Consider the following 21,036-nt stretch of genomic DNA (forward strand, 5'->3'; position numbering starts at 1 on the left):
AAGATCATTGGCACTACTTTGTAAGTGGTCAATGCTCTTTATGAAGACACACCTAACTGCGTTCCGCGCCATAGTAGCGCTAGTGATGGACGGTGTTCAGTCATTCACCGCCAGCAATTATTTCAATGGGTGTTACTGTTGTTTTCGAACTACGATTGATTGTTGACAAAGAAGCTTATAAGGGATTAAACGTAGTGGGAAACTCTACACAGGAAGTTCTAATATGGTAACCTCATATTATTTAGTCTTGTTGCACGCTTCTGTGCAAGAAACACTTCTGTCCTAAACGAAGAGTTGCCCCAGAATGTGATGCCGTAAGACGTTATGGAATAAAATAGGAGAAATAACGAAGGTTTAGGACATTTTTATCTTCAAAGTCTATTATTATGCGTAATGCAGAAGTTGCAGTGCTCAGGCCTAGAAATGATCTGTAACGTGAGTGCCGGCTGCTGTGGCCGAGCAGTTCTAGGCCCTTCAGTCCGGAACCGCAACGCTGCTCCGGTCGCAGGCTCGAATCCTGCCTCGGGCATGGATGTGTGTGATGTCCTTAGGTTAGTCAGGTTTAAGTAGTTCTAAGTATAGGGGACTGATGACCTCAGATGTTAAGTCCCATAGTGCTCAGAGCCATTTGAACCATTTGTAACGTGAGTTCTGGCTTTCGTCAGTGTCAGCATCTATCAATATAGAAAGCTTTCTTTCGTTTATTGGTTTTCCCTCGAGAATTAATTATAACGATGTTGTCGGTTATTACTGTTCAAGAAGGTCATACTGCATGCACCCAAAGTGTTTCCTAATTGTAGGTAAGACTGACGTCAGCGATATAGACATGTAGTTATAAGAAGTATTGTTAGACGACCCCTGTTGAAAACGGGAATAACGTGCGCCTTTCTTTCCAAAACGACATAAAAATAATTTCGGGCGTACCCCAAGGGTGTTTTATAGGACCATACTTTTTACAATATTAAATGATGTAGTGGATGGCGTTGAAAGCTCCAAGAGGCTACTGGCTGATGACGCTGTCATATGTAGAGAAGTCGCAGCGCTTGAACGGAATGAAGCAAGATCTCCTAAGGTATAACATAAACAAATCTAACATATTTTGCATAAACAAACAGAAATAACTGTTATTGCGTTGTTAAATAATAGCCTATAGATCATTGGAAGCAGTCGCATTCATTAAATATCTGAGAGTACGCGTATGAAGCAGTTTCAAGCTGAACGACTACACAATCTATGTTCATATGTGTGTGAAATATTATGGGACTTAACTGCTAAGGTCATCAGTCCCTAAGCTTACACACTACTTAACCTAAATTATCCTAAGGACAAACACACACACCCATGCCCGAGGGAGGACTCGAACCTCCGCCGGGACCAACCACACAGTGCATGACTGCAGCGCCTTAGACCGCTCGGCTAATACCGTGCGGCGACCACATAAAACTAACCGCTGGAAACGCAGTTGCCAGACACGTACATCGGAAGACTCTTCAGGAACTGTAGTCCATCCACGAAGGACGTTGTCTAATATGTAGAGGGGATGTTCAATAAGTAAGGCAACACAACTTTTTTTTCTGAAAACAAGCTTGTTTTATTCGGATTACAATACACCATATTATTCCCCACTCTTTTGCTACAAAACCATACTTGTCAAAAATAATATCGGTTCAATGCAATGGCCTTATGCCACCTTACTGGGAGGGCCGCATGGTATCACTCTACTTTGCGATGTCGGAGCCAACGTCCTGCTGCATCAATTACGTCCCCATCATTCACGTAATACTTCCCGCGAAATGAACCCTTCATTGCGCCAAACCCATGGAACTCATCACAGATGGTCCTTAATGTTCTTTTATGGTCTTTTGTTAGGCGGCGAGGAAGCAAGCTGGCAAACACCTTTGATTACCCCAGCACTTCCAACAACGACGTCCAGTTGTCCAGTTGTGCAGCGTGGTGTTGGGTTGAGATTCTCAAATGAGAGTGTCCGCACGTTCCAGTATTTCAAAAGTCACAGCTGTGGGCGGCTGGTCGGCACGCATGGCAACGGACACGTTTGGGCGACCTTGTTGCGACGATGACAGATGCCTCGCCCAACGACTCACAGTGCTTTTGTTCACAGCCAGGTCCCTATAGACGTACTGCAGGCACCTATGAATACCTGCTATGCTTAGAAACTCAATGGCAGCTCTCTGCTAGGAACGCACCTCCGTTACAGAGGCCATTTTGAAGGCTACGTGTAGCGCCGCGACCTATTGGAATTCCATAGGACTATGGTGCTGAAACGGAAATATCCACGATGTTTCACAACAAATTCTGTGTTTTTTCAACCGAAACTTGTCAGAAAAAAATGTGTTGCATTACTTGTAGATCGTCGTTCCATACAATTTTTAATCTTTATACCGACGATTAAAAATAAATTTAGTATTTTGCGAACATGTAAGATATACATTATGTATTATATACATGCATTATATATTATATTACATTATAAAATGAAGCAGGCAAAAAGGAATACAAAAGTCTCAAAAATGAAATCGACAGTAAGTGCAAAACGGCTAAGCGAGGATGGCTAGAGGACATCTGTAACGATATAGAGGCATACATCACTAGGAGCAAGATAGATACTGCCTACAAGAAAATTAAAGAGACCTTTGGAGGAAAGAGAACCACTTGTATGAATATTAAAAGCTCAGATGGAAACCCAGTTCTAAGCAAAGAAGGGAAATCAGAAAGGTGGAAGGAATATATAGAGGGTCTCTACAGGGACGATGTTCTTAAGGGCAATATTATGGAAATGGAAGAGGATGTAGATGAAGATGAAATGGGACATACGATACTGCGTGAAGAGTTCGACAGAGCACTGAAAGACGTAAGTCGAAACAAGGTCCCGGGAGTAGACAACATTCCATTAGAACTACTGATAGCCTTGGGAGAGCCAGTCCTGACAAAACTCTACCATCTGGTGAGCAAGATGTATGAGACAGGCGAAATACCCTCAGACTTCAAGAAGAATATAATAATTCCAATCCCAAAGAAAGCAGGTGTTGACAGATGTGAAAATTCCCGAACTATCAGTTTAATAAGTCACAGCTGCAAAATACTAACGCGAATTCTTTACAGACGAATGGAAAAACTGGTAAAGCCGACCTCGGGGAAGATCAGTTTGGATTCCGTAGAAATGTTGGAACACGTGAGGCAATACTGACCCTACGACTTATCTTAGAAGATAGATTAAAGAAAGGCAAACCTACGTTTCTAGCATTTGTAGACTTAGAGAAAGCTTTTGACAATATTGACTGGAACACTTTCTTTCAAATTCTAAAGGTGGCAGGAGTAAAATACAGGGAGCGAAAAGCTATTTACAATTTGTAGGGAAACCAGGCGGCAGTTATCAGAGTCAAGGGCCATGAAAGGGAAGCAGTGGTTGGGAAGGGAGTGAGACAGGGTTGTATCCTCTCCCCAATGTTATTCAATCGGTATATTGAGCAAGCAGTGAAGGAAACAAGAGAAAAATTCGGAGTAGGAATTAAAATCCATGGAGAAAAAATAAAAACTTTGAGGTTCACCGATGACATTGTAGTTCTGTCAGAGACAGCAAAGAACCTGGAAGAGCAGTTGAACGGAATGGACAGTGTCTTGAAAGGAGGATATAAGATGAACATCAACAAAAGCAAAACGAGGATAATGGAATGTAGTCGAATTAAGTAGGGTGATGCTGAGGGAATTAGATTAGGAAATGAGACAAAGTAGGAAAGAAGGGTTGCTATTTGGGGAGCAAAATAGCTGATGATGGTCGAAGTAGAGAGGATATAAAATGTAGACTGGCAATGGCAAGGAAAGCGTTTCTCAAGAAGAGAAATCTGTTAACATCGAGTATAGATTTAAGTGTCAGGAAGTCGTTTCTGAAAGTATTTGTATGGAGTGTAGCCATGTATGGAAGTGAAACGTGGACGATAAATAGTTTGGACAAGAAGAGAATAGAAGCTTTCAAAATGTGGTGCTACAGAAGAACGCTGAAGATTAGATGGGTAGATCACGTAACTAATGAGTAAGTATTGAATAGAATTAGGGAGAAGAGATAGTTGTGGCACAACTTGACTAGAAGAAGGGATCGGTTGGTAGGGCATATAATGAGGCATCAAGGGATCACGAATTTAGTATTGGAGGGCAGCGTGGAGGATAAAAATTGTAGTGGGAGATCAAGAGATGAATACACTAAACAGATTCACAAGGATGTTGATTGCAATAGGTGCTGGGAGATGAAGAACATTGCACAGGATAGAGTAGCATGAGAGCTGCATCAAACCAGTCTCTGGACTGAAGACCACAACAACAACAACAAAGGTATGCATAGCTTGATCTCTATAATAATATTACTGCACAGGAGAGTACATGCCTTTTTATCAACAATGTAGGAAAATGCTGGTGTTGCTGTGTGCTAGCGGCACTTCTACTCGAACTCTTTCGCGGACTCTTGGCCTTGTATGCTCTTGTTTTAATCTTTGAATCACTATCTGTAGCGTATCCAGTTGTTTACTGGCACACGATACGGAACTGTGTGACGAAAAAGCATTAATCAATATAGCAAATCTAGTTGTATCACAGTCTTTCTGTTCTTAATCAACCGTTGAATCTTCAAAATTTAAGTGACAGATACTACAAATAATCTCTGAACGTTGCCTTCGTATTTGGAAGAAGTAGTTATAATAGCTTACAAAAACTGCGTTGGACTGATACTTTAGTATCGCTTGTGACTTTGGGACCCATACCAGAGAGGATTGACAGTTAAAATATGAAAGATTCATGGAGTGCAGCCTGTTACGACACAGGTTCGGTTGGAGGGCACGAAAGTGACACAGAGATGCTCACCCAACTACAGTGGCAGACGCTACAAGAGTAATGTTATGCTTTATGACGTCGTTTACTGAGCCTAAGTTTTGTTTGCCCCATCCTACGAATTTTTTACTGATGGATCAAGAAGGCAAAATTAGAGAGAATCTAGGTTATGCCATTCCAGGTCACGTGCCCACTGTCGGATAGCCTGGTACACACTCGCACTTGTCGGTAGAGGTGGACAAACAGCTGATGCACAGAAGTCTTGTAGACGGGCCATGCGTACACGATCATAGTTTTTATAGCGGCCGAGTGCCCAGTGTTGCCAACTCTCCAAAGCGAAATAAGCTAAATGTTTCTGCATAAACATGCCAGAAAAATCTGAAATAAAATACCCGTAGTCTTATTTTTACGATAGTTATAATGTGTAACGGACTAGCATGAATTATTATTTATTTTATTAATTTGGAATCTGCTGGACACTATAGCAATACAAACAATTAACTGTGAATATATAAAATTATTTGAACTTTATATCCTTGATGGAACGGAAACAATAGAACCTGCATTTTAAAAGTTCAAAACGGATGATACGCATCACTACACGTGTTAATTTGAACATTAGTTTGTACCCATGAAAAGAATATTTAGTCTGATTCATTCAAATAATCAGTGCATTGCAGTGAGGTTGACACCTTAGCAAACTACTGCCTGAATAGGAGTTAGCTGTTTCTCTCCTCAGTTCAGTCGCTAGCATATCGTTGATAGCAACAGTGAAGCGTATGACTTCTGATTCAACTCGCATAAATCAAAGCTTGCGTTGCTTGGAACACCTTCATTATTGTGAAGTTGTGATACTCTGCTGCTGTCAACTATGCTGCAATAGTGTCTCCAGTAACACTATCAACTGTTTATATTTCGCAGTTTTTTTGTTTTGTTTTGTTCTTGTGTTTGTGTATTCTGACGAGCCCACAACATACACCAATGTAGTTTTAATTTGCTTTGTTGTGACTTTTCAGTCTAATACTGAATTTTCCTTGGAAATTAAAGTGTGTTTTGAAATCTTGGTAGCGACGTGTATTTTAATGCTTTCCTATAATCAAGAAGAAGAAAGCAAGAAAAGGCCAAGTGATTGTGGAAAAGGCCATACTTCCGGACCCCAGCTATGTCACTCATTTGTCAGCGAAAAGGTAATAAGAAGCCAGAGGTAGCTCTAAAAAGCTGATTTGGCGATACTGCGGGTGACTGTGGACAGGAATGGTCAAGTGGCTGGAGCATGAGCAGAAGGCGAGAATATGGCTAGCCACCTAGCGAGTAGCCTATCCAAGCTACTTCTGCCCGTTAAGCGAGCTGATGGGTGCCCCTGCGTAGCCGAGGCCCTACGGGGCAGCGATGCAACGCCCTAATTTAGGTCATGCGTAGGCTTCCTCGGCATCATCCACCACTCAACAGGAATGAGGAGAAAGTGGCAGTGGTACACTAAGTACCCTTCTCGAAGCACCATTATGTGGCTTGCAGAGTATCGACATGCAGGGGATGGTCAAAAATATGGAAACACCAAACATGCAACATATTACAGTGCCTAATACAGTGTACGAAACTCGTTGGTATTCAAAACAGATTCCAATCATCTCATAATGGATAAATACTGATGCACCACGTACAGCTTTAGTAGAACTGGATAACTGAAGACAGGCCCTGAATGTGTGTCAAGGGAATCTTATAGCATTCTTCCTGCAAAAATAATGGCAAGGTAGCGATGATGGAGGTAGAGAGCTATCACAGACCCTTCTCTCCAAAGCAGACCACAAAGGCTCAATGTAATTGAGATATGGTGACTGTGGTAGCCAGGAGGGATTCGACAATTCGCCCTCGTTCTCTCGAAACCAGTTGTTGACTGTGCGAGTTGTGTGAACAGGGTCGCTATCGTCTTGAAACACCGCGTCACCATTGGGGAAGAAACATTACACCATGGGATAGACATGGCCAGCAAAAAAGATCACACATTCCTTGGCAGTAATACGATCTTGGAGAATACCCATGGAGCCCTTGAGTACCACGACTTGATTGCGCCCCCCCCCCCCCTCCCTCCCGCCCGCCAAGTTGGTCCACTCTTGGGACACAAACTCGACCAGAAGCTTGAACCAATGTGAACAAGATTCATCCTATCAAATGACTTTTTCGATTGCTCTGTAGTCCAGGTTTTATGGGTTTGGCACTACGTTTTCCTGTTATGGTCATCCACATTAATGATGACTGGGCTGGAATTCCAGCTCGCCCTGCAAGTAGCAGCTTATAGGGCTCCCAACGCGTTGATCTGATGCTGACAGCGTTCGCCATTGCGGCATTCAGTTTTATGGTGGTTTTTGCAGCTTTCGTCCACTTGTTTTTCATCACGTTCCTCTTCAACGACAGTCTGTCACGATCAAAACACACTTTTATCCGCTTTGTGACTTAGCGAATGATGTTTATCCACTTTTCCTTTATTTGGTATAAATCTCCGATGGTATAACAATCACGTTCCTTTCAGAGTATGCAAACACAATAGCGCCTTTCTTAGCAATCGTATACAGCCGCTCACTTGACGAAAAGTCCATTCCTGAAGACTGTAAAGTGCCACAGATTACGCCAATATTCAAGAAAGGAATTAGGAGTAGCCCATTGAATTACAGACCCATATCAAATGGTTCAGATGGCTCTAAGCACTATGGGAGTTAACATCTGAGGTCATCAGTCTCCTAGACTTAGAACTACTTAAACCTAACTAACCTAAGGGCATCACACACATCAATGCCCGAGGCAGGATTCGAACCTGCGACCATAGCAGCAGTGCGGTTCCGGAGTGAAGCGCCTAGAACCGCTCGGCCACAGCGGCTGGCCAGACCCATATCACAGACTTCAATTTGCAGTAGGATTTTGGAGCATATACTGTACTCGAACATTATGAATCACCTTGAACAAAGTGATTTATTGATACATAGCCAACACGGATTCAGAAAGTATCGTTTTTGTGCAACACAGCTAGCTATTTATTCCTATGAAGTAATGAGTGCTGTCGACAAGGGATCTCAGATCGATTCCATATTCCTAGATTTCCAGAAGGCTATTGATACCGTTTCTCTCAAGCGACTATTAATCAAATTGCGTGCATATGGAGTATCGTCTCAGTAGTGGGACTGGATTCGTGATTTCCTCTCAGAGAGGTCACAGTTCGTAGTGACTGACGGTAAATCATCGAGTAGAAGTGATATCTGGCGTTCCGCAAGGTGATGTCGTAGGCCCTCTGCTGTTCCTGTTTTACATAAATGATCTAGGTGATATTCTGAGCAGCCCCCTTAGATTGATGGCAGATGACGCTGTAATTTACCGTCTAATAAAGTCATCACACGATCAATTCCAATAACAAAATGATATAGTTAGAATTTCTGTATGGTGCGAAAAGTGCCAACTGGCACTAAACAAAGAAAAGTGCGGGGTCATCCGCATGGGTACTACAAGAAATCCGATAAATATCGGGTATACGATAAATTGTACAAATCTAAGGGCTGTTATTTCGATTAAATGCCTAGGAATTACAATTACGAGCAACTTAAATTGGAAAGACCACACAGATAATATTGTAGGGCAGGCGAAACAAAGACAGCGCTTTGTTGGCAGAACACTTAGAAGACGCGAGAAATTAAGAGACAGCCTACATTACACTTGTCCGTCCTCTGCTGGAATATTGCTGAGTGGTGTGGGATCTTTACCAGGTGGGATTGACGGAGGACATCGAAAAAGTGCAAAGAAAGATAGCTCGTTTCGTGTTAACGCGCAGTAGGGGTGAGAGTGTCACTGATATGATATGGGAGTTGGGGTGGCAGTCACTAAAACAAAGGCAGTTTTCTTTGCGGCGAGATCTATTTACGAAATTTCAATCACCAACTTTCTCTTCCGAATGCAAAAATATTTTGTTCACACCCACCTACGTAGGGAGAAATGATCATCATAATAAGAGAGCTCGAACGGAAAGATTTAGGTGTTCCTTTTTCCCACGCGCCATTCATAGTGGAATGGTAGAGAAGTAGTATGAAAATGGTTCGATGAACGCTCTACCAGGCACTTAATTGTGAATTGCAGAGTAAATGTGTAGATGTAGAAGCACATGGTGCCTCCCAAATCACTAGAGAAGTAGACTACCTTTTTTACATAAGGATCCACCATACGAGCACCAACAATTTGAGACTGTTACAACTCATTTAGCTCCGACCAATGCACTCACAGCTACACAGAATCTGACCACTGCTGACACTTGCAACATATTGAGGACTTTTCACAGGTATCATTAGTCGCTAACTACAACAACGCAGCCTACACCCACCTGTATTTATGATCAAGCATGCGTAGGTGTATATACTGCCTCACAACAGAAGTGGAACACACAGAAGTCATCGTAAAATGTCTGTGTAACTGTAAATGTTGGTATATACACTGCTGGCCACCGTAAATGCAACACCAAGAAAGACAAGAGGTAGCACAACAAAATTTATTTTGTAGATAACATGTTGACCAAGTATCAAATGATTACGTTTACAGACGTCTGTGACAGAGTAGCCGCCATTGTTGGTGATGACTGCTGCCACACGTCTCGGCATTGAGTCAAAGAGACGTTGGATGTGTTCCTGGGGTACAGCAGCCCAAGCAGCTTCCACACGTTGCCAAAGATCATCTGGTGTGGCAGCTGGGTCACTCGTTGAGCAACCATGGACCACATGTTTTCTATCGGTGTAAGATCCGGAGAGCGAGTCGGCCAGGGAAGCACTTCAATCTGGTTATTGACGAAGAACCTTTGTACAATGCGTGCCACGTGTGGTCGCGCATTATCCTGTTGAAATATGGCTGTGGCCGAGCCCTGAAGTTAAGGAAGGACAACTGGCTCCAGCACCTCTGATATGTAGCGCCGGCTATTTAAAGTTCCGGCAATGCGTACTAGAGGCGTGCGAGAGTAATATCCAATACCGCCCCATACCATAATACCCGGAGCAAGACCAGTGTGGCGGTGCCTAATGCAGCTGTCCACCCATCCTCTCTCCACGGTGTCTCCACACTCGAATCCGACCATCGTGGTGCTGCAGACAGAAGCGTGCCTCGTCAGTAAAGACAACGTCATTCCATTCTGCCGTCCACATCCGTCTGTCATCACACCATTGGCGACGGAGACGTCTGTGGTTCTGCGTCAATGGTAGACGAAGCAATGGACGTCTTGCGAACAGACCACTCTGCTGTAAACGGCGTCGAATGGTACGCGCAGACACTGGATGATGCGTTACAGACGCAATGTGCTGTGCTATGGTTCGGGATGTCACTGAGCGCTCTGTCACTGCCATGCGCACGATTTGCCTATCAGCACGTGCAGTGGTGCACCGGGGTGAATGCGATCGACCACGTCGGCCCGTCGTACCCTCCTGCATCCAACGGTCACATATCCGCATTACAGTTGTTTGGTTTCGTCCAACACGACTAGCGATTTCTCTGTATGATAATCCACAATCTCGGTAAGCCACTATCCTTCCTCTGTCGAACTCGGATACTTGATCAAACGATGTTGGCTGTTGTCTACGAGGCATAACTGATCGTCTTGTGAAACAACCACAAGGTAAACACACGTGCCGAACATACACTCGTCGAAATCGCCAAGCCTTAAATGGCGCTATGAGGTGGCGCCACAGGCGCGCGTGATGTGCGTCTGCGCTGAAATTCTAATCAGTTGCATATCTCATCGCTGCAAACCCATGGTGTAAATTTCACTTGATTCGGATGCTTCCTTCAGGGTGTTGCATTTACGGTGGCCAGCAGTGTAGATGGTTCTAGAGTTGCAGTTGTCTGTGACAAATAGGAAGGTCACCAGAGTACATCAGTGCTGTCTATGTTTAGTGTTGTTATCACGCTTGGTAGCATCGATAAGGGGCCTGAACAGCGTCAGATGTCGAGTGATCACTATGAAGAACACGGAGATGCTGCTTACTCGTGTAAGACAATGTTGTCAGCACTATACAGAGTTTGATATTTTCCTGGTAGAATACACTTCAGAGTTGATCGTTGCACCATGATAGAGGACATCAACAAAATAACCCGTTCAGGGTTGGCTCAAATGGCTCTGAGCACTATGGGACTCAACTGCTGAGGTCATAAGTCCCCTAGAACTTAGAACTACTTAAACCTAACTAACCTAAGGACATCACACACATCCATGCCCGAGGCAGGATTCGAACCTGCGGCCGTAGCGGTCGCGCGGTTCCAGACTGTAGCGCCTAGAACCGCTCGGCCACTCCGGCCGGCCCCGTTCAGGGACCCAGAAGACGATCGCCATGACTTTGATTATATTGAGGGTGCGGCTTTGAATTTCTTTTCCGGAGAGATTTGTTGTGGCACAACTCAATGGACTGCCGTTTTGTTTCCGATTCAAAGTGATGGTTCCATGATTCATGCCTATGATGATGTTCGACAAAAAATTCTTACGATCATCCTCCTAACACGCATGCAATTCGTTGCTCTTTGTGGTCTGCTGTTAGGCGGCGAGGAACCCGGCGGGCACACACCTTTGAGTACCCCAGCTTGTGGACAAATGTGTCAGCACTGCCAACAGATACGTCCAGTTAAGCAGTGAGATGTTTGATTGCGTTCCATCGACGACATCAAATAATAGTGTCCTCACGTTCCAAAAGTGGAAGAGTTACGTCTAAGTGCGGCCGGTCGGCACAGGAGAGATCCAACAGGTTTGATGACTTCATACTGGTGGCGACAGATGCATGACCCAACGGCTCACCGTGCTTTTGTTCACTGCCAAGTCTCCGTAGACATTCTGCAAGGGCATATGAATATCTTTCATGCTGTGGTTTTGCGCTAAAAGAAACTCGATGACAGCTCTCTGCTTGGAACGCACTTCCGTTACAGACGCCATTTTGAAGACTACGTACAACACTTTTACCTATAGGACCTTCATAAAACGGTAATGTTCCACGATGTCTCATGACAAATTATGCATGTTTTCAACCAAAATTAGCGGAGAAAAAAAGGGTTGCTTTTCTTATTGAACGCCCGTTGCACACCCCTCTTATGAACCTTACAGTTGATGTTGTTAGGTAGAAATGATGATTACGTAAATATCTCTTCCAAGTATGAATTCGATTTCGATGTTGGCCAATCATTTCGATAACATCCGTCTCCGACGTCAGTTCTAATACACTACTGGCCATTAAAATTGCTACAACAAGAAGAAATGCAGATGATAAAAGGCTATTCATTGGACAAATATATTATACTAGAACTGATATGTGATTACATTTTCACGCAGTTTGGGTGCATAGATCCTGAGAAATCAGTACCCAGAACAACCACCTCTGGCCGTAATAACGGCCTTAATACGCCTGGGCATTGAGTCAAACAGAGCTTGGATGGCGTGTACAGGTACAGCTGCCCATGCAGCTTCAACACGATACCACAGTTCATCAAGAGTAGTGACTGGCGTATTGTGACGAGCCAGTTGCTCGGCCACCATTGATCAGACGTTTTCAATTGGTGAGAGATCTGGAGAATGTGCTGGCCAGGGCAGCAGTCGAACATTTTCTGTTTCCAAAAAGGCCTGTACAGGACCTGCAACATGCGGTCGTGCATTATCTTGCTGAAATGTAGGATTTCGAAGGGATAGAATGAAGGGTAGAGCCACGGGTCGTAACACATCTGAAATTTAACGTCCAGTGTTCAAAGCGCCGTCAATGCGAACAAGAGGTGACCGAGATGTGTAACCAATGGCATCCCATACCATCACGCCGGGTGATACGCCAGTATGGAGTTGACGAATACACGCTTCCAATGTGCGTTCACTGCGATGTCGCCAAACACGGATGCGACTATCGTGATGCTGTAAACAGAACCTGGGTTCATACGAAAAAATGACGTTTTGCCATTCGTGCACCCAGGTTCGTCGTTGAGTACACCATCACAGGCGTTCCTGTCTGCGATTCAGCGTCAAGGGTGACCGCAGCCATGGTCTCCTAGATGATAGTCCATGCTGCTGCAAACGTCGTCGAACTGTTCGTGCCGGCCGGAGTGGCCGAGCGGTTCTATGTACGTCAGTCTAGAACCGCGCGACCGCTACGGTCGCAGGTTCGAATCCTGCCTCGGGCATGGATGTGTGTGGTGTCCTTAGGTTTGTTAGATTTAAGTAGTTCTAAGTTCTAGGGGAGTGATGACCTCAGATGTTAAGTCCCATAGTGCTCAGAGCCATTTGAACCATTTTTGAACTGTTCGTGCAGATGGTTGTTGTCTTGCAAACGTCCCCATCTGTTGACTCAGGGATTGAGGCGTGGCTGCACGATCCGTTACAGCCATGCGGATAAGATGCCTGTCATCGTGACTGCTCGTGATACGAGGCCGTTGGGATCCAGCACGGCGTTCCGTATTACCCTCCTGAACCCACCGATTCCATATTCTGCTACCAGTCATTGGATCTCGACCAACGCGAGCAGCAATGTCGTGATACGGTAAACCGCAGTAGCGATAGGCTACAATCCGACCTTTATCAAAGTCGGAAACGTGATGGTACGCATTTCACCTCCGTAGACGAGGCATCACAACAACGTTTCACCAGGCAACGCCCGTCAACTGCTGTTTGTGTATGAGAAATCGGTTGGAAACTTTCCTGATGTCAGCTCGTCGTAGGTGTCGCCACCGGCACCAACCTTGTGTGAATGCTCTGAAAAGCTAATCATTTGCATATCACAGCATCACTTCCTGTCGATTAAATTTTGCATCTGTAGTTCGTCATCTTCGTGGTGTAGCAATTTTAATGGCCAGTAGTGTAAATCCGCTACCGCCACTTCCCTGATGCTGGCACTACTTGAAATGGTGGTGCAGGCTCCAGTGGTAATGCGGTGTGTGTACGTCTGACAGGTGCTGTCGACGCTGGCGTCGGCACTGGTGGTGGACCGCGCGGGGCGCCGTCCGCTGCTGCTGGTGTCCCACGTGGGCATGGCGGCCAGCATGGCGGGCGTGGGCGCCTTCTTCCACGTGCGCGACACGGGCTCGGCGGCGGGGCTGGGCTGGCTGCCCGTCACCTTCACGTGCGCCTTCCTCTTCTTCTTCTCCATCGGCTCCGGGCCGCTGCCCTGGGCCATCCTCGGCGAGGTCTTCCCCGACGAGGTGAAGCCCGCCGCCACGGCCATCGTGGGCGCCACCAACCTCATCCTCGTCTTCGTCGTAGCCAAGTCGTACGCCAACCTCGTGGAGGCTTTCGGCGTCGCCGTCACCTTCTGGATATACGGCGTCATCTGCTTCGCCGGCGCCGTCTGGATCTTCTTCTTCGTCATCGAGACCAAGGGGAAGACTCTGGAGCAGATCCAGCGCGAGCTGTCCGGCCACCACGATCAGGACGCGCAGAGCGACTCGACCGCCGACGAATTCCGCCTGAAGTAACGCTTTAGTCCTCGTCTGCCCGTCTGAGCTACAACGGACCGATGTAGGACGCGCTTGTACCTAGAGTGAGCCGAATGACACGAACCATCGAGTTCAATGACAGTCTCATTTCTGAAATGGGACACTTCAATATACCTTCCTACAAACAACACGCAAATAAAGTAAACGATAGACGCTACTGTTACTGGATCCATTAGGAGATTTACTGCCTTTTTTGTATTCTCATCGATCCGAATAAATTGTAACAAAAATAGTGAAACAATAATTCACCTATGAAGAATAGGTCTGACTTTTCTGAGTGTGTTGTGTATGGAAATATGATTTTTTAATGTTGTAGATTTTACTAAAAACTTTATTCGACCGAGATTGCAACGTAAAAAACAGTCTCTACTAGTTTCACCCACTTAAACTGTTATCTTCAGATCTGGGAAAGAAGTAGGGCCACACACCAGGATACAAGCATGCGGTCTCAAGTCAAGAGAATAGGTAAGACACTTTGTCATTATAGTGTTAACATTCTTAAGGAAATGTCGGCTGTAAAACAACATAGAATAAAATTACTTGGATATGACGCAGAGTGAATGAAACAAAGATATGTGCAGCAGAATTACAGTGAGAAAATACCTTACAGTCGTATTTACAGTATACGTATGTGAAGCATATTGCACAAACATCTTTGTAATAATTTGAATACGACATAAGATAAAGTCATAACGCCTAGTAAAGCTTAACTAGACGAACGTAGCAAAGAGACTCACTGGCGCTGTATACATTGACTTACAGGTCAGCGAAAATGCCAAAAGGTGGCAGTACAGTATAATGAATTCGAATATAATGTAATACAATAATCAAAAAAAGTTGAAATACTAAAATAATAATTTAATAACATCTGAAGTAACTAACGGTTTTAACTATAGAGACATGAAATTCTGTATAATAAAACTGAAACAGCACAGACAGAAGACGCCTACAGGTGGCGTAATATTATGGAAAACTAATAATATCACAGAGAGAGAATTAACATTAACAATATTTTATCCTTTACGTTCCTCATTCCAAAAATACTAACTATTACATATCGAGATGCTGAATGGAAACTGCTGTACCTCACTGTACAGTGTAAAAGCTAGGAGAAACAACCTCCAAGTACGATAGCGTCCATATAACAGTAAGGTAGAACTATTCAAGAAATGTTGTTGTATGGGACAGAAATGTATTACAATACATATAATATTCAACCACACATTGTAGTAAAAAATACAATAACATGAATAATTAGCGGTTAGTGGGAGTGATAAATGCCCCAACGTATACTTATATTCAAGGTACACTCTGGTTGTCCTGATTTAATTTTATGTAGGACTTGTCTATGTTCTTATACTTAGAAGCAAATAACAATCTAAGAATAATGCAAACCACCCTCAAGTGCGGTAGTCTTAGATAGCCACTGCGGGCCAATTATAAAGAAATGCACAAATGTTAACATTAGCTTCATAGAAGATAGCATAACTTTCGCTAAATAACATCTACAAATTGAAAAACTGCAGAGTGACTCTAGGTGTAAATAGTTGCTTTGTAAAATCAAGACTCTTGACGTAACGTTGAACTGAAAAATAAAAATGTAGTCTAATGGAATACGGACAGCATTTGTACAGCTTGTACTATGTATCCTTAGCGTTAGTATAATTTGGACCATGTATGGCTTCCATTACACGACAACTATTCATATTATTTTAATTTTTACTACAATATGTAGTTGAATGTTATACGTGTTGTATTACATTCTACATCCGTTACAACAACATTTGTTGAATAGTTTTGCCTTTTAGTTATAAGTCCGCTATCATGCACAGAAGCTGTTTCTATCGGATGGTTTATTGTATAATGAGTTTGAACGGATTTTCTTTCAGAATCTGGATGACCTCAGATGTTAAGTCCCATAGTGCTCAGAGCCATTTATATAACAGTTAGTACTTTTGTAATGAGAAATGTGAAGAATCAAATATTATTAATGTTAATTCTCTTTCTGAGATATTATTAGTTTCCCATAATATTAAGACATATGTGGGCGTTTTATATTTGCGTTGTTTCAGTTTTCTTATATAAAATTTAATGTTTTACAAATAATAGATTTCAGCTATCAGTCGTCCTTTGGAATTTTTATTGGCATATCTAGATTTCGGCTAGCAACTAGCCACTCTCAATGCACTATCCTTTTTCGGTCAATGTATGTAATGCCTGTTGGTCTGGCTTTGTACACAGTTCATGGAATATTTCATCCACTGACAGAACTTATTGTTGACAACAGTAAAGCCCACTTTACCCTTCGTCCCAAAGAATGGAGTCAGTAGAAATGGTTCAAATGGCTCTGAGCACCATAGGACTTAACATCTCAGGACATCAGTCCTCTAGAACTTAGAACTACTTAAACCTAACTAACCTAAGGACATCACACACACATCCATGCCCGAGGCAGGATTCGAACCTGCAATGGTAGCGGTCGCGCAGTTTCAGACTGAAGCGCCTAGAACCGCTCGGGTACACCGGCCGGCAGGAGTCAGTAGAGTCGGATCTGTTTTTCCAGTAGTATTTTCCAGTCCTGGCTCATGATTTATATTGAGAGCCTATCAACAATAGTCGCTTACATCACTATTTGTAGTAGTATGTGTTTCTACACATATACTTGCCAAAGAAATGAAATCTCAATAAGTAAAAGATGCAATTACAAAATACATTATATAACTTCTTAATAAGTATAAAATGTGCCACATAGTTTCTTAGGTAACATAACAATCAATTATTTCTTAAATAATATTACAAAGAATGTCAATATAGGGTCTTTAATGTTGGGTAACAATATAAAGGTTCCTGAATAGAGGAATAATATTGGCGCTAAATTCTCCGTTTGGTATTCCCTCTGTTTTACAATCGCATTCAGACGTTTTTACTTCTAATCAGCTATTTTGACAGTGTACACACGCCCCACTAATTCCTATTCTTCATTTAGCTAATTTTTCAGATCTTCTTTCTAGTTGGTTGTAGCCCTCTTGCCTATTCCAACGAGTACCTCCCATAAATTTTCTATGGAATGAGGTCCGATGGTGAAGGTGGCGTCCGAAAAACATTCTGAAAGTTATAAAGAGGCCATTGTTTCACAAGATATGAGGAGTCCTCCGGGTCATTATGTTGGAAAAATACCAATATTTACCTAAGTTCTCACTTTTCTGCACTTCTGTGCAAATTTTGTTTCAGAGTATTGAGATATTCAAGAGTTTTCGTTTTTTGACCTTGATCTCTTCCATTCCCATTTTTCCACAAGAACTGTCCTTAAAGGAATAATTTCTTTAATAAGGAGTGGCTTAATTCTATTTGGAAGAAGATGATACTTTTTTAAGGCCTCTGGAATAACATTATTTGTAGCAGCAGTAATACTTAATGGCATATTTTTCTTAAGACGTGTGGAAGAACAAGGCGCCGTACAGTCCACCATATATTGGTACAGTATATTCATCCTTTCTATAAGCAAATCAAAACGGGAATGGATGTCACTCATCACTGGTATTCCGACGTTCTCGTGGGATCAACCAATTGTATGTAGAAATGAGTCAGTTTTGTATTGTAGTCAACGAATTTTCTGTCGATATCTGTCAGTTGTTGAAATCAATTTTGTTTCGAGAAACTTTTACAGTTAGTTTTAAAATTTTAGTATGCTGTCTGTCAAAGATTACATGTCACTGGATAAGATATCAAAAATTTTAATTACGGCTTTGTGAACCATTTTTTCTTCTAAAAACAAATTTAATGTGGAGTAATAAACGCCATTTCTCCTTCCAGTACTGTAATTACGTGCGTCATTCTTCCTTTTGAACTGCAGTGAATTATTTATAACAAATTAGAAACAACTTTAATAAATGACATTACTCAGACTGCATAGGAAACTACTACTCTTAAAAATAAAATTGTGAACTTACTGGTGGAATGATGACTGTGATGAGTCAATTGTGAAGAAACTATGAGCTTGGAATATTTGGAATGCAAATAAAAATGATAAAAACAGAGAAAACTTTACACAAGCCAGGAAACTTGCATCAAGAGATCTCAAAAAGATCAGAATACAACATATAGAATGTCTACTGACTTCAACTAAGTCATGTTTGAAGCAAAACAACGTTTATAAAACATTCAAAATACTTTACGAAAGCGCACATCACCAAGATTATAGTTTATAAACTCAAAAACACAGAAGGATGCGTACAATAACACTGAAAACTGCACAATACTTGTGAACTTCTTCAAAGACCTACACAACTGCGATCCACCCAAAGAACCATTTAAATTTGACAACATAATCGAAATACAACCATTATCAAAGCCACCAGCAATAGAGGAAATCAGAGAAATCATTAAAATACTTGAAAATAACGAAGCATCAGGAGAAGACAGTATATTTGCTAAATTATGGAAACACTCCAGTGACATTATTCTGAATGACAGAAATAATTACTTAAATTTGGACAGCAAACAGCTTATCATCATAATGGACCTGGCATTAATAAATTCACTACTTAAAAAAGAAAAAAAAACGGATTCTAGCACTTATAAAGGGCTCTCCTTCTTGCTAGGGAACTTCTCATGGCATTTTTGAAGAGAGCGATAGGAATATATGACCTACATTTACAAGAATATCAAGCGAGGTTTAGGAAGGAAAGGTCTTGTGTTAAGCACGTATTAAATCTAAAGAACATATTCAAAATTATGAAAATCATAACTTTTAAATATATGAGAACTTTTGTGGTTTTAAAAAGACATTGACTCAACTGATAAAAAACGTTATAAAGGAATTTAGACCGGATAATAAAACAACAGGAATAAAGGAACTTGAACAAACAGAACATTTAGGGAGGAACTGTCAAAACCTTTTATAAAAAAAAGTCAGGGGTAAGATAATGGGATGGTTTGTCACCGCTACGCAGTGGAGAATGTAGTGAGAGAATGGAGGAAATCTATCAACACTAAGAATGTTCAACTACGGAGAAACTACAGTTCGCAGCAAATATCAATTATACCACCAAAATCTTAACAGTTGTAACACCACAATATCTTAAACAAGCTGTTTTAAATACCAAGAGAATGGATAACAAACAATACGAAAGAAAATATAGCAATAGGAAGCGGAATATATAAAATAAATACTGCCTTTCATAAACAAAACAAAAAAAAATTGCTCTCTAATACAAAACTCAGGCAGTATAAAGCAGTCGTAAGGCCCGAAACACTATATACTGCAGGATCACTTACACTAAAAAAAGTTGGTGGTCGTGAAAAACTGGGAAAGGTTGGAAGAAGAATTCTAAGGAAAGTAAAACAGATGGATAGTAATGGGCTAACCAAGTAGAGCTTCAGCTTACTAAATCCAAACTCATATGGTTCACTGAAACTGGAAAAGATATGAAAAACCGGGCATTATGATGGACATAATAGATAACAGAATAAATCTTATAGAAGCAACACAAATGGCAGGATTTTAGGAAAGAAAAAAGTCGATAAATGGAAGGAAGTGTACCCAGCACGAAAAGGACTGAGGGAAGTCTGGCAGCAAGGAAAATTAAACACAAAGAAGCAAAACCAAAGTGGATTTATTCTATCCTTGGAAAGGATTATTCTAATGAATAAATAAAATGAAGGATGCAGCAAATATCTGTTTATAAAAATTAATTCCCATTTGGATCTACTTAGAAAGGATGGTTACAGTGTATCTAAATGTGGTGCACATTGTGCACCTAGCAACAGAACAGCCAATAGCGGAGTTTAAAACTGATGAATAACTACATTTAATTGTCATAGATTTTGTTGAATGTGAGCTGTACATGGAAATACTGCATGAATTAGAATTAGAGAATATATCTCCTTTGTATTTATTAAATTACTCGCTGGAAAAAGAATCAGATGATTTGGATACAAATTTAACTTACACATTAAAAATTAAACTGGACATCATTAAAACTATCAAAAGGCATCTATTCGCCATGAGAGAGGATAGAACCTCATCCAGTTGTAGATGAACCAGTGACATCCGCAAGGCTGGGTTTCTAGACGAATGAGCAGATATTGTAGATGACCAGGTTCTGTTTAACTGTAGAAGATAAAGCATTTGTTAGGTATCACAAGGGTCTAAGGAATGTACTTACATTCGAGGAAATTAAAGGAGGGCCTCGTACAGTGCTGTACGAAACAGAATAGCTCAAGATTCCTTTTGGAACGGCAGAGTGTGGGATTGTAAAGCCAGGAAGGATCAGGAGAATATTTTAAATGGACTTGACTTACTGATTTAAGATGAAAATGCACGTGTTAGCTACGAATGTAATGTGGTCTCATCACTTATAGACTTACAGCGCTACCAGTGTTGGAACACAAGTATTGTATTAAAGTGTCACAGTGGGATAACAATCACAGAACGACGCAGTCGTATGAATTAGTGTTGTGGGCTTCTGCTAATACCAAAGATACCAAAGACCATACAATGGACTTCTCACAACTGCATGGTACTTAACGAGACATCTTTCTCACGCCTGTGGTGGGTTGATGAACTGCGTCAGGGTGTGGAGGAAAAGTGATGCAGTGGTGCCGAGAGGCGCAGATTACTCAACGACACTGCTGGGGTAAACAGGAAAACTGGAAAATAATGAGAGCAGAAATCCTCACCTGACAGTTGTAGAGCAATAATTACAAGGGAAAGTCCACATCGCACAC

The 21,036-nt window shown here is 42.1% G+C and overlaps 1 protein-coding gene across 1 annotated transcript in view; it reads left to right on the forward strand.

The window, feature by feature from the left end:
• LOC124788596 (facilitated trehalose transporter Tret1-like) overlaps positions 1 to 14,399 on the forward strand; it is a 65,454-nt gene extending 51,055 nt beyond the window's left edge. Inside the window, exon 5 of the mRNA XM_047255866.1 lies at positions 13,765 to 14,399. Coding sequence (XP_047111822.1) covers positions 13,765 to 14,286 — 522 coding nt within the window. The 3' untranslated portion in view covers positions 14,287 to 14,399. The remainder of the gene's footprint in view (positions 1 to 13,764) is intronic.
• The last annotated feature ends 6,637 nt before the right edge of the window (positions 14,400 to 21,036 follow it).

This window comes from Schistocerca piceifrons, chromosome 3 (genome assembly GCF_021461385.2).
Source record: "Schistocerca piceifrons isolate TAMUIC-IGC-003096 chromosome 3, iqSchPice1.1, whole genome shotgun sequence".
NCBI lineage: Eukaryota > Metazoa > Arthropoda > Insecta > Orthoptera > Acrididae > Schistocerca > Schistocerca piceifrons.